At 44.1% G+C, this 15551-nt stretch overlaps 1 protein-coding gene across 2 annotated transcripts in view; it reads left to right on the top strand.

Moving 5' to 3' along the window:
* The window catches only part of dpy (dumpy), a 386475-nt gene that overhangs the window by 280496 nt on the left and 90428 nt on the right, over positions 1-15551 (top strand). For both annotated transcript variants that reach the window (XM_070093949.1, XM_070093948.1), the window contains 6 exons: positions 143-517; positions 639-971; positions 1117-1431; positions 1538-1864; positions 2638-2949; positions 10765-11070. In XM_070093949.1, coding sequence (XP_069950050.1) covers positions 143-517; positions 639-971; positions 1117-1431; positions 1538-1864; positions 2638-2949; positions 10765-11070 — 1968 coding nt within the window. The remainder of the gene's footprint in view (positions 1-142; positions 518-638; positions 972-1116; positions 1432-1537; positions 1865-2637; positions 2950-10764; positions 11071-15551) is intronic.

The following is a 15551-nucleotide window of genomic DNA, read 5'->3' as shown; positions in this document are numbered from 1 at the left end:
GACACCCTGTGTGTTCACTCTCACTTGCATTGTTTGAACCACATCTAATTGAAGAAAGAAAAATAATATAAGAATGAATCTACATGAATTTGTGCTCCATGTTGCTCCAATGGTTGTATAACATTAAGTTTGATTATTGCAGCGACCACCCCAAGACCAATCATTGTGAGTACCCCTCACCCCTCCTCTCCACCCCCGGAGATCACCACACACCCTTCACCCTGCACACCTAACCCCTGTGCCCAGAGTGCTGTCTGCACACCACAGGGCCAGTACTTTGAGTGTGCCTGTTTACCAGGCATGTTCGGCAATCCTTATGTTGAATGCCGAGCAGAGTGCATTGTGGACTCTGACTGTGCACGGAACAAGGCTTGTGAGCGTAATAAATGTGTGGACCCATGCAAGGGCGTGTGTGGTGCACAGGCCGAGTGTCATGTGATCATGCACAAGCCTGTATGCATGTGCCCTCAGCATCTCACAGGAGATGCCTACATTGCCTGCAGTCCCATCCCAACATGTAAGAATGACATCCCTCACTTAACTGCTGCCTCATATATCTTATAGTACTGTACAATACTCACAAAATATATGTTACACTTGGGTGTTATGTGTATGGTGACCGGCCTGTACCCCTGCAGCAGTGACCTCCACCCCAGCTTCCCCTGTGGCCGGTGGCCCCTGCGACCCTTCTCCCTGTGGCCAGCTGGCTGAGTGTCACGAGGAGGATGACCAGCCAGTTTGCGAGTGTCTCTCTGGGTACTTCGGTGACCCCAACATTGCTTGCCGACCCACCTGCTCTGCAGATTCACAGTGTGAATCTGGTCATGCATGTGTCAATGACAGATGTATTGACCCATGTCCTGGAACTTGTGGCATCAATGCAGAGTGCAGAGTGCCAAACCACATTCCTATATGCACATGTCCACCAGGTTACTCAGGAAGCCCATACCAGCGGTGCTTTCCTCATGAGGGTATGACAATCTCTTCACTTTCTCTGTTTCTTGACTTAATATTAATAATATTTCATGCTAACTATTTTAATACAATAATGACCAACATCTTAGTAGTTTCAATTTTCTACTGCATGACTTCACATAACACACTTGCTCCCTCTAGACGTGGACTCATCTGAGGAGAGAGAGATGTGTGATGCATGTGGCCCCAATGCTGACTGTCGTGAGGTGGGCGACCGACCTGTGTGCACTTGCCGTGCAGGTTTTATCGGTGCCCCGCCCAATTGTCGTCCAGTTTGCGTGGTTAACCGTGACTGTTCAGCTTCGATGGCATGTATCAGGCAGAAGTGTGTAGACCCTTGTCCCGGTGCGTGTGGCACCAACGCTGAGTGCCGTGTCATCAATCACTCACCAGTGTGTACCTGCATTCCTGGATACACGGGAGAACCTTTCGCCCGATGCAACCGTATCCCACCTGGTAAGATTCTCCACATGTCTTCATCCCTGGATACCTTAGTGTTACACACAGGTGTGGGCCCATCCCTCTCTTATCCTGTATACTAATAAATGTTTGTGTGTTGCAGCTGTGGTCACAACCCCACCACCATCCAAGGAACCTGATCCATGTGCCCAGGGAATCTGTGCTGCTAATGCCGAGTGCCGGATTAAAGGAACACGAGCAGTCTGTACCTGTAGGCCAGGCTACTTTGGCAACCCGTATGAGCAGTGCCGGCCAGAGTGCATCATCAATTCTCAGTGTCCCCAGTATCTAGCTTGCGTCAAACAGCAGTGCAAAGATCCCTGTCCTGGTACTTGTGGCATTGATGCCATTTGTGAAGTGGTCAACCACAACCCTGTGTGCACCTGTCCAAGATCGATGACCGGGGATCCCTTCTCCCGGTGTGAGCCAAGTAAGTCACCCCTCCCGGTGTGAGCCCAGTAAGTTACCGGTTCTCCCGGTGTGAGCTAAGTAAGTCATCCCTTCTCCCGGTATGAGCCAAGCAAGTCACCCCTTCTCCCAGTATGAGCCAAGTAAGTCACCCCTTCTCCCGGTGTGAGCCAAGTAAATCACCCTTTCACTTCACATTACCAGCTGCCTAGAGCAGACAGGCTCATGTTAAACAAGTTATCAGCTGTTATACACAAGTTATTAGCTGTTATTATTCAGATTCATATTCTTTATATCAGTATCTGTATAGTCCTTGTGGCTTAGCGCTTCTTTTTGATTATAATAATAATAATTTATATCAGTATGAGATGTAACCAGTATATTAATTTATTCCTCTAACATTGCTGCTAACCTTGTATGGGTGGTAACATTAGGACATGTTTCCTTAAGACACCTGCTGTCCATGTTCACCTGTCAGTAAAATAGATACCTGGGTATTAGTTGACTGGTGTGGGTCGCATCCTGGGACAAAATTGACCTAATTTGCGGGAAATGCTAGTAGTATGTCATTGATGTCAGCTATGGTCTGTATACCTTGTACATGTACTTGTAGAAATAATTATTATTATTACTATTATTAAAGTAACACTGGCTCTCTGTATAGTGGATGTTAGGTAACTATTCAGACATGGGAGCATCAGTGATGGCAGATTCATGAGTTTGTTTGTTGTGACAGCATGTGCTAACCTTTCTTTAAATTTAATGACTTAGTAACAATGGTTATCTATATTACAGTCAGAGGACCTCGTGATCCATGCAACCCAACACCATGTGGCCCCTACACCAACTGTCATGTAGTGGCTGACAGAGCTGTCTGCTCCTGTCTACCAGATTACATTGGCAACCCTGACTTGGGCTGTAGACCCGAATGTACCATCAACTCGGACTGTCCTCTGAGCAAGGCGTGCATCAACACTAAGTGTGTGGACCCATGTGTGGGAGTGTGTGGGAGTGAGGCACTGTGTTCTGTGGTCAGTCACAACCCACTGTGTAACTGTCCTGACGGGTACACTGGAGACCCGCTCCATGCGTGTCGTCCCAAGCCAGGTAATCACATTCCTCTGCCCTGCTTCAAGTTTCCTTGACAACATCTACTTGCAAAATATTATTTTAGGTGTTTTCGCATTAATAACTTCCCATTCATAAATATTATGAGGAGTTGGTTTGGATGGGCTGGTCATTTACAAGGAATGGAGCAGAAGTGGCCCAAGAAGGTGAAGAAAGTCAGGATGGATGGGGATGTAGGAAGGACTGTAGGGAAGATGTGAAGGAAGTTTTGAATGTTTAGGAGATAGAGCATCCAGCAGGCGTGTGTGAGGTGTTGGATCACAGTGAAGATAGACAAGTGATTTTTGAGATTTGACATGCTGTTGGAGTATGAGCAAAATAACATTTATGATGGACTTGGATTAAAGTGTCTTAAACAATTAATGGTGAAAAGTGAGAAACCACATGGCTAGGACAACTGATAAATGGTTAAGAAGAGAAACATACATATTTTTCTTTAGCCAGAGGCTGTTGCACTTATGGATTTAGGAAAGGCATATGATAAGGTGGATAGGGAAGTCATGTGGTATATGTTGCAAATGTATGGAGTAGGAAGTAAGTTATTAAAAACAGTCAAGAGTTTTTATGTAGAGAGCAAAGGTCAGGTTAGGGCATGGAGGGAGGGGCAAATATTTCCCAGTGAAAGTAGGCCTTAGACGGAGATATGTCACTGGTTTTTTAAAATGTTTATAGATGATGTTGTGAAAGTGACTGCTAGGGTGTCAGGAAGAGCTAGGCGATTAAAAGATGCCTGATACAAAGTGAGATGGTACTTCTTTTAGGGGATTCTGAAGACATATTGCAAAGGTTAGTGGAAGAACTTGAGAAAGCAGGAAAGGAAGGAAATTCAAAGTCAGAATTAAAAAGAGCAAAGTGATGAGGGTAACAAAAAATTATAAGTAATGATAGACTGGAGGGAAGCTGTATGGAAGAGATGAATGTGTGCAGATATTTAAAGGTGGACATGTCAGCAGATGTGTCTACGAAAGATGAGAACCATAGAATAGACAAAGGAAAAAAGGTGGATAGATATATATACATATATTTTTTTTATTAACACATCGGCCGATTCCCACCAAGGCAGGGTGGCCCGAAAAAGAAAAACTTTCATCATCATTCACTCCATCACTGTCTTGCCAGAAGGGTGCTTTACACTACAGTTATAAAACTGCAACTTTTACACCCCTCCTTCAGAGTGCAGACACTGTACTTCCCATCTCCAGGACTCAAGTCCGGCCTGCCAGTTTCCCTGAATCCCTTCATAAATGTTACTTTGCTCACACTCCAACAGCACGTCAAGTACTAAAAACCATTTGTCTCCATTCACTTCTATCAAATACGCTCATGCACGCTTGCTGGAAGTCCAAGCCCCTCGCACACAAAACCTCCTTTACCCCCTCCTTCCAACCCTTCCTAGGCTGACCCCTACCCCGCCTTCCCTCCACTACAGATTTATACACTCTTGAAGTCATTTTGTTTTGTTCCATTCTCTCTACATGACCAAACTACCTCAACAACCCCTCCTCAGCCCTCTGGATAATAGTTTTGGTAATCCCACACCCTCTCCTAATTTCCAAACTAAAAATTCTCTGCATTATATTCACACCACACATTTCCCTCAGACATGATATGTCCACTGCCTCCAGCCTTTTCCTCATTGCAACATTCATCACCCATGCTTCACACCCATACATGAGTGTTGGTACAACCTATACTCTCATGCATTCTTTGTCTCCACAGACTCCTAAATGCACCACTCACTTTTTTCCCCTCATCAATTCTGTGATTCACCTCATCCTTCATAGACCCATATGCTAACACGTCCACTCCCAAATATCTGAATACATTCACCTTCTCCATACTCTTTCCCTCAAATCTGATATCCAGTCTATTGTCACCTAATCTTTTTTATCCTCATAACCTTACTTTTTCCTATATTCACTTTTAATTTTCTTCTTTTACATACCCTACCAAATTCATCCACCAACCTCTGGAACTTCTCTTCAGAATCTCCCAAAAGCACTGTGTCATCAGCAAAGACCAACTGTGACAACTCCCACTTTGTGTTTGATTCTTTATCTTTTAACTTCACACATCTTGCCAAGACCCTAGCATTCACTTCTCTTACAACCCCATCTATAAATATATTGAACAACCATGGTGACATCACACATCCTTGTCTAAGGGTTACTTTTACTGGGAAATAATCTCCCTCTATCCTACATACTCTAACCAGAGCCTCACTATCCTCGTAAAAACTCTTCACTGCTTTCAGTAACCTACCTCCTATAACATACACTTGCAACATCTGCCACATTGCCTCCCTATCCACCCTGTCATATGCCTTTTCTAAATCCATAAATGCCACAAAAACCTCTTTACCCTTATCTAAATACTGTTCACCTATATGTTTCACTGTAAAAACTTGGTCTACACACCCCCTACCCTTCCTAAAGCCTCCTTGTTCATCTGCTATCCTACTCTCTGTCTTACTTTTAATTCTCTCAATAATAACTCTACCATACACTTTACCAGGTATACTCAACAGACTTATTCCCCTATAATTTTTGCACTCTCTTTTATCCCCTTTGCCTTTATACAAAGGAACTATGCATGCTCTCTGCCAGTCCCTAGGTACCTTACCCTCTTCCATACATTTATTAAATAACAGCACCAACCACTCCAAAGCTATATCCCCTCCTGCCTTTAACATTTCTATCTTTATCCCATCAATCCCAGCTGCCTTACCCCCTTTCATTCTACCTACTGCCTCACGAACTTCCCCCACACTCACAACTGGCTCTTCCTCACTCCTACAAGATGTTATTCCTCCTTGCCCTATACACGAAATCACAGCTTCCCTATCTTCATCAACATTTAACAATTCCTCAAAATATTCCATCCATCTTCCTGATACCTCTAACTCTTCATTTAATAACTTTCTTCTCCTATTTTAAACTGTCAAATCCATTTGTTCCCTAAGCTTCCTCAGCTTATTAATCTCTCTCCATAACTTTTTCTTATTTTCAACAAAATTTGTTGATAACATCTCACCCACTCTCTCATTTGCTTTCTTTTTAAGAACATAAGAACATAAGAAAGGAGGAACACTGCAGCAGGCCTGTTGGCCCATACTAGGCAGGTCCTTTACAATTCATCCCACTAACAAACATTTGACCTACCCAATTTTCAATGCTACCCAAGAAATAAGCTCTGATGTTGGTTTAGAAAGACACGTAAGCAAACACTATAACATATTTATTAGAAAACGTTTCGGTCCTGGGACCTTGATCACTTCTTAACCTCTCTCTTTTTCTCCATATACTCTTCCCTCCTTGCATCACTTCTACTTTGTAAAAACTTCTCATATGCTAACTTTTTCTCCCTTACTACTCTCTTTACATCATCATTCCACCAATCGCTCCTCTTCCCTCCCGCACCCACTTTCCTGTAACCACAAACTTCTGCTGAACACTAACACTACATTTTTAAACCTACCCTATACGTCTTCGACTCCATTTCCTATGCTCTCATTAGCCCATCTATCCTCCAAGAGCTGTTTTTATCTTACCCTAACTGGGGGGGGTAAATATATATATATATATATATATATATATATATATATATATATATATATATATATATATATATATATATATTAATTATTATTATTATTATTATTATTATTATTATTATTATTATTATTATTATTATTATTATTATTATTATTTTATTAATTTTTTATTAACACACTGGCCGATTCCCACCAAGGCAGGGTGGCCCGAAAAAGAAAAACTTTCACCATCATTCACTCCATCACTGTCTTGCCAGAAGGGTGCTTTACACTACAGTTTTTAAACTGCAACATTAACACCCCTCCTTCAGAGTGCAGGCACTGTACTTCCCATCTCCAGGACTCAAGTCCGGCCTGCCGGTTTCCCTGAACCCCTTCATAAATGTTACTTTGCTCACACTCCAACAGCACGTCAAGTATTAAAAACCATTCGTCTCAATTCACTCCTATCAAACACGCTCATGCACGCCTCCTGGAAGTCCAAGCCCCTCGCACACAAAACCTCCTTTACCCCCTCCCTCCAACCTTTCCTAGGCCGACCCCTACCCCGCCTTCCTTCCACTACAGACTGATACACTCTTGAAGTCATTCTGTTTCGCTCCATTCTCTCTACATGTCCGAACCACCTCAACAACCCTTCCTCAGCCCTCTGGACAACAGTTTTGGTAATCCCGCACCTCCTCCTAACTTCCAAACTACGAATTCTCTTCATTATATTCACACCACACATTGCCCTCAGACATGACATCTCCACTGCCTCCAGCCTTCTCCTCGCTGCAACATTCATCACCCATGCTTCACACCCATATAAGAGTGTTGGTAAAACTATACTCTCATACATTCCCCTCTTTGCCTCCAAGGACAAAGTTCTTTGTCTCCACAGACTCCTAAGTGCACCACTCACCCTTTTCCCCTCATCAATTCTATGATTCACCTCATCCTTCATAGACCCATCCGCTGACACGTCCACTCCCAAATATCTGAATACATTCACCTCCTCCATACTCTCTCCCTCCAATCTGATATCCAATCTTTCATCACCTAATATTTTCGTTATCCTCATAACCTTACTCTTTCCTGTATTCACTTTTAATTTTCTTCTTTTGCACACCCTACCAAATTCATTCACCAATCTCTGCAACTTCTCTTCAAAATCTCCCAAGAGCACAGTGTCATCAGCAAAGAGCAGCTGTGACAACTCCCACTTTATGTGTGATTCTTTATCTTTTAACTCCACGCCTCTTGTCAAGACCCTCGCATTTACTTCTCTTACAACCCCATCTATAAATATATTAAACCACCACGGTGACATCACACATCCTTGTCTAAGGCCTACTTTTACTGGGAAATAATTTCCCTCTTTCCTATGTACTCTAACTTCAACCTCACTATCCTCATAAAAACTCTTCACTGCTTTCAGTAACCTACCTCCTACACCATACACCTGCAATATATAGATATATATATATATATATATAGATATATATATATATATATATATATATGCATCCCTATATGCAAAACAACCACTCTGAAAGAATAGAGAAAGTCCAAGCCAGAGTGGTTGTTTTGCATATTTTGAAATCACCTGTTTACTGTGATCTTATTGCATATATATATATATATATATATATATATATATATATATATATATATATATATATATATATATATATATATATATATATATATATATCCTCCATGGGGAAGTGGAACAGAATTCTTCCTCCGTAAGCCATGCGTGTTGTAAGAGGCGACTAAAATGCCGGGAGCAAGGGGCTAGTAACCCCTTCTCCTGTATATATTACTAAATTTAAAAAGAGAAACTTTAGTTTTTTCTTTTGGGCCACCCCGCCTCGGTGGGATACGGCTGGTATGTTGAAAGAAGATATATATATATATATATATATATATATATTTTTTTTTTTTTTTTTTTTTTCAACAAGTCGGCCGTCTCCCACCGAGGCAGGGTGACCCAAAAAAGAAAGAAAATCCCCAAAAAGAAAATACTTTCATCATCATTCAACACTTTCACCACACTCGCACATTATCACTGTTTTTGCAGAGGTGCTCAGAATACAACAGTCTAGAAGCATAAACATATAAAGATACACAACATATCCCTCCAAACTGCCAATATCCCAAACCCCTCCTTTAAAGTGCAGGCATTGTACTTCCCATTTCCAGGACTCAAGTCCGACTATATGAAAATAACCGGTTTCCCTGAATCCCTTCACTAAATATTACCCTGCTCACACTCCAACAGATCGTCAGGTCCCAAGTACCATTCGTCTCCATTCACTCCTATCTAACCCGCTCACGCACGCTTGCTGGAAGTCCAAGCCCCTTACCCACAAAACCTCCTTTACCCCCTCTCTCCAACCCTTTCGAGGACGACCCCTACCCCGCCTTCCTTCCCCTATAGATTTATATGCTTTCCATGTCATTCTACTGTGATCCATTCTCTCTAAATGACCAAACCACCTCAACAACCCCTCTTCTGCCCTCTGACTAATACTTTTATTAACTCCACACCTTCTCCTAATTTCCACACTCCGAATTTTCTGCATAATATTTACACCACACATTGCCCTTAAACAGGACATCTCCGCTGCCTCCAACCGTCTCCTCGCTGCTGCATTTACCACCCAAGCTTCACACCCATATAAGAGTGTTGGTACTACTATACTTTCATACATTCCCTTCTTTGTGTGTGTATGTATATAAATATATATATATATACTATATAAATATATAAATATATATATACTATATAAATATAAAATGTACAGTGGACCCCCACCTTACAATATTAATCCTGAGAGCTCAACGTACGCCGGAATTATCGTTAGCCGAATTAATTTTCCCCATAAGACAGCAACCGCCCAGGGAGGTACTACCGTCCTGCCAAGTGAGTGTAAAACGAAAGCCTGTAATCGTTTTACATGATGGTAGGGTTGCTGGTGTCTTTTGTCTGTCTCATAAATATGCAAGATTACAGGTAAGTCTTGCTACTTCTACTTACACTTAGGTCACACTACACATACATGTACAAGCATATATATACACACCCCTCTGGGTTTTCTTCTATTTTCTTTCTAATTCTTGTTCTTGTTTATTTCCTCTTATCTCCATGGGGAAGTGGAACAGAATTCTTCCTCTGTAAGCCATGCTTGTCGTAAGAGGCGACTAAAATGCCGGGAGCAAGGGGCTAGTAACCCCTTCTCCTGTATATATTACTAAATTTAAAAGGAGAAACTTCAGTTTTTTCTTTTGGGCCACCCCACCTCAGTGGGATACGGCTGGTACATTGAAAGAAGAAGAAGAAGAAATAATGGAAATCAAATTAATCCGTTCCTGACACCCCAAAGTATGAAAAAAAAATTTACCACGTGAAATATTAATTTTAATACACACAAACTGAAGAAGACATGCACAGTTACTATTCCTCTAAGAATAGAATACATGACACTTACCTTTATTGAAGATCTGGTGATGATTGATTTGATGGGAAGAGGAGAGAGTGTGGAAGTTATTGTTTAGAAGGGGAATCTCCTTCCATTAGGACTTGAGATAGCAAGTCCTTTTCCGGGGTTACTTCCCTTCTTCTTTTAATGCCACTAGGACCAGCTTGAGAGTCACTGAACCTCTGTCGCACAACAAATCTGTCCATAGAGCTCTGTACCTCCCGTTCCTTTAAGACTTACCTAAAATGGGCCATAACATTGTCATTGTACAGGTTGCCAACACGGCTTGCAGTAGCTGTGTCAGGGTGATTTTCATCCGTAAAGGTTTGCAGTTCAACCCACTTTGCACACATTTCCTTAATCTCTTTTTTGAATTCCATACTAATTCTCGCTCTTTTTACCACAGGGATGGCACTAGAAGCTTTCTTGGGGTCCATGGTAACTTATTTTGCAGTTATAGGCACTAAAAACACTGAGATAATGTGAAATGTACTGAATGTATGCGTATATGCGACCGCACTGGCTGGCTTGTAAACACTGGCGCTGAGGCCACACGTGGGACGTGTCCTGGATGAATCATATAAGGCGAGTTTTTTATCGTGAGGCGAGGCAAAATTTTTGTGTTCAAATGCTTCATATGGCGGATTTAACATAACACGATGCGTTCATAAGGCAGGGGTCCACTGTATATATGTGTGTGTGTGTGTGTGTGTTGCATGTTCATTTTGTATTTGTTATCAAAGAAATATATGCTGTTATGTTTTGTTCATGTAGTGGTGCCCAAAGATCCATGCAACCCTACCCCGTGTGGCCCCAATGCCAACTGTGCTGTGGTGGATGCTCTTGCCAAGTGTTCTTGCTACCCTGGCTACATTGGCAACCCATACGTTGAGTGTCGACCAGAGTGTACCATCAACTCAGACTGTCCCAAGTACCTTGCCTGTGTCAACCAAAAGTGTCGGGACCCCTGTCAGGATGGCAGCTGTGGAGTCAATGCTCTCTGTGATGTCATCAACCACAGGGCCATGTGCTCTTGTCCTCGGGCATACAAGGGCAACCCATACATAGAGTGTCTTCTTGGTAAGTACCCATCACCACCTGCTTTGGGCCTGCTTGATGAATCTGTATTTTTCTGTCATGTTATGATTTTGATCTTTTGCACGATAGCCAAATAGCAATGTTGTTATATGTTGAGATGAAGCATGAAATACATACAATGAGCATGAGATGTTATTTAAAGGAGCATGTCATTCTGCATGGCATATCTGTCCTCCCGCTAGCATGTCCCTCTAGTTTCTATTTCAAGTTGTATTTGCATTCAGAAATTGTTGAAGTGTAAAGCATGTAGCATAATGTACAAACTTTAAAGTTTATCTATTGCATGTGCTAACTGCATGATCTATAACTTTTTCAGCATCAGCGAAGCCCATCAAATGCTCCCCGAGTGCATGCGGCTTTAACACTGAATGTCGAGTTACTAACAATGTTCCTATATGCTATTGTCTCCAAGGGTACACAGGCGACCCCGAGCGAGGGTGTTCCCCTACCACCACTCCTTTCCCGCTTGTAGACTTCCCCTCACCCACTGCATCCCAAGCCTTCCATCCTCCAACTACTCCAGCCTCTCCCCCACTCCCACCCACTGAGTGTAAGTCTAACTCACACTGTTCCCCCTCCCGGAGCTGCATCAACGAAAGGTGTGTGGATCCATGCGTTGCCACACACCCATGCGCTACAGGTGCCGACTGTACTGTCATCCAACACCGGCCAGTCTGCAAATGCCCCCCAGGATTCCAAGGAAACCCAATCATTCGCTGCTTCCCAACCACAACCACACCCAGACCTGAATGTCTGGCTGACATCGACTGTGCACAGGACAAGGCTTGTGCTGAGCGTCGGTGTGTTAGTCCATGTGGTGTGGCTAATCCATGCTCACACCTAGCTGAATGTACAGTTGTTGCTCACTTACCACACTGCACATGCATCCTGGGTTATGTAGGCAATGGTTATTATTGTGTGCTTTCCACCACAACTACCCCTTCCCCAATTGCCGTATTTCCGACTCGGACGACTGTCAGACCTGGTGTGGCTACTCTGCCTCTGAGCCACGAAGTTGACATAGAATGCACTAGAGACTTTGAATGTGACGATGACAAGATGTGCCACAACTTTGACTGTGTTCTAGTTTGCAGTGTTACCAATCCATGTCGTAGTCACAACTCACTGTGTCGTGGCATCAGCCACAAACCCACATGTTACTGTCAACCAGGACTTGTTGGCAACCCATACATAGAGTGCAAAGAGCCAATTGCAGCCACTTCCCCACCAGACTGCCTCACTGATCAAGACTGTCCCACCAACAAAGCGTGTGCCCAGCGTGAGTGTGTCAGTCCATGCATTCTACATAATCCTTGCTCTCCTTTTGCAAGGTGTGAGACACTGGCACACTTTCCTGTGTGCACCTGCATCCTAGGTTTCACTGGCTCTGGGTATGTGTGTGACCGCCTTCCACCAATAGTTGAGAGGCCACTCATACCAAGTGTGTCCCAGCATACACCCATTGCCCTGACCACCACCACCCAGCGACCTCTAGTCGAATATCCCACTACGGAGCGCAAGAGACCACTAACTCCTAGACCAGCCCCACCTTTCCTAACTACTTCACCTCCAATCACTGTTGGGTGTGAGAGCACAGATGACTGCCCATATAGTAACACATGCATTAATAGACTTTGTGTAGATGTATGTCACCAAGGTTACTGTGGAAGCAATGCAGATTGTACAATGGTTAGCAGCAGGCCCAAGTGCTCTTGTCCACCAGGGACAACAGGTGATCCATTTTTAAAGTGCATGGCTGTTGCAACAAAAGCTCCACCCACCACACTTGGTCCTGTTGCACAAACTCAGCATCCTTCACCAGACGACCCCATTCATCCTGTGGAAGGCATGGTTCAGACTTTGCCACCTCCTATGGCTGCTGCCTCCACCACCAGAGCTCCAGAGAAACCCTACAAACAGCTCATACCTCTACACCAGATGCCGGCACCTGTGAAGGTTGGATGTGCCAGCAATGACCAATGTCCCTTTGATGCAACCTGTATAAATCGCTTGTGTGGAGATGTATGCAGCCCAACACTGTGTGCAGACACAGCTCATTGTCAGACTTTAGCAAATCGGCCAACGTGTGTATGCCCTCCGGGAACATCTGGAAATCCAACTATAAAATGCACTGCATTATTGGTTGAAGAACCTCATACACTAAGACCGCCATTAAGTGAGGTGCATCCCGATATACCACCATCAGTAGTCCACCCCATTACTGGTCCCTCACACACACACCCTCCTCCAATAGCTGAAGAGCCACCCACTAGGCCACCACCACAGCATCTGTTGGAACAGATACACTTTGCACCAATCATTCCCCCAATTACTGTGGCATGTGAGAACAATGATGATTGTAGCATGGATAATACATGCTACAACAAACTTTGCTATGATGTGTGTTCATTGGGCATATGTGGAGAAGACGCTGAATGTAGGGTTACAACACATCGGCCAATTTGTACATGTCCACCAGGAACCACTGGAGATGCCACTCGAAAATGCATAGCTTTGTTGACAGAGAAAATAACTACCTTCCCTCCAATAACACAGACACTAGCATCAAAAGAAATAGATGATATACATCCAGTTCCAGGACCAACAGAAAAAACTATGCCACCACTAGCTGAACACCCAAGTCCCAAACCAACACTGCCACCAGTGACCTTGCCACCACCACCACCCACACCTGGTCCTCTGCCTGTGGGATGTGAAAGTGCAGATGAGTGTCCCTTCGACAACTCCTGTGTCAACAAACTCTGTTTTGACATCTGTCACCCTGGGTTTTGTGGAGAAAATGCGGACTGTCAGACTGTCGAACACCGTCCCACTTGCACCTGTCCAGTGGGAACCACAGGAAATCCTAATATCAAGTGCTCAGCTCTTGCTGTTGATACACCAATTCCACTCCCTCCAGTTCTTGGAGACAGGCCTCCTGCAGAAGAGATAACCATCCATCCAGTCACAGGTCCCACAGCCCCAGGACTTCCTCCACTGGCTGAGGAGCCAAAACGCCCACCTACAGAACCAACTGTCACACGACCTCCTCCACCTCTCATAGTTCCTCTAGCACCTGTTGCTTGTGAGAATAATGACGACTGTGACATGGACAATTCATGCTTAAACATGATGTGTTATGATGTCTGCAGCCTCGGGGTTTGTGGTGAAAAAGCTGATTGTAAAACTGTACATCACAGACCAGTGTGTCTTTGTCAGCTGGGAACAACAGGAAATCCACAAGAAGGATGCATAGCCATAGCAACAGAAAAACCTCATATTATTGTACAGCCTCCTGTTGCTGACATAACTTTAGATAGAGAAACACCTATCCACCCTGTAGCTGGTCCAACTACACAAACACAATCACCACTAGCTGAAGCTCCAGTACTTGTAACTACAGAACCTCCTGTTCCACTGCCTCCTGTAGTGCCAACTGCTCCACCAAATGCTGTAGGTTGTGTTAGCAGTGATGACTGTCCAGTAGAAAACAGCTGCATCAATCAGCTCTGCCTAGATGTATGTCACCCCGGCTTTTGTGGGGAGGCTGCTGATTGCAAGACTATGGGTCACCGACCCACCTGTGTATGTCCACCAGGCACAACAGGGAATCCGACACACAGGTGCATGGCTCTTGCTACTGAGATACCTGTTACTTACAGTCCAGTGGCAGGTACTACAATCTTACCACCTGGTGAGCCAGTAATACCAACTTCTCATTTCACGTCTCCTGTTCCTCCACCACTAGCTGAACTGCCAATTTCGACAACCCCAGAGCCACCTGTTCCAAGACCACCACCACCTCCAGTTATTCCACCACTTGTCATTGCTTGTGAGAATAATGATGACTGTGCTTCAGACAATTCTTGCATCAACAACCTCTGTTATGATGTGTGTAGTCTGGGAGTTTGTGGAGATCATGCAGAGTGTAAAATTGGCAGTCATAGCCCAGTCTGTAGCTGTCCTCCAGGAACTACAGGAGATCCTTTACATAACTGTTTCTCTCTACTCGCAGAAACATCTATAAGTCCACAGCCTCCCATTGCCGAAATTATGCCAACCCAGCCTGGGGACCCAGTACATCCAATAACTGGACCAACAAGTCCTGGTGCACCACCACTGGTTGAACACCCACGTCCAAGACCCACACTACCTCCAGTGACATTGCCACCACCACCACCCACACCTGGTCCCCTTCCTGTAGGATGTGAAAGTTCTGACGAGTGTCCATTCGATAATTCCTGTGTTAACAAATACTGTTTTGACATTTGTCATCCTGGTTTTTGTGGAGAAAATGCAGACTGTCAGACAGTTGGACACCGTCCCACTTGCACCTGTCCAGTAGGAACCACAGGCAATCCAAATGTCAAGTGCTCAGCTCTTGCTGTGGATGATCTAGTTCCAGTCCGTCCTCCAATTGTTGGAGACAGGCCTCCTGCAGAGGAGACACCCATCCATCCAAT

This window comes from Cherax quadricarinatus, chromosome 44 (genome assembly GCF_038502225.1).
Source record: "Cherax quadricarinatus isolate ZL_2023a chromosome 44, ASM3850222v1, whole genome shotgun sequence".
In the NCBI taxonomy this organism is placed as follows: Eukaryota; Metazoa; Arthropoda; class Malacostraca; order Decapoda; family Parastacidae; genus Cherax; species Cherax quadricarinatus.
Note: the sequence above shows the minus strand (reverse complement) of the source record. Positions and strands in the feature narration are given on the sequence as shown.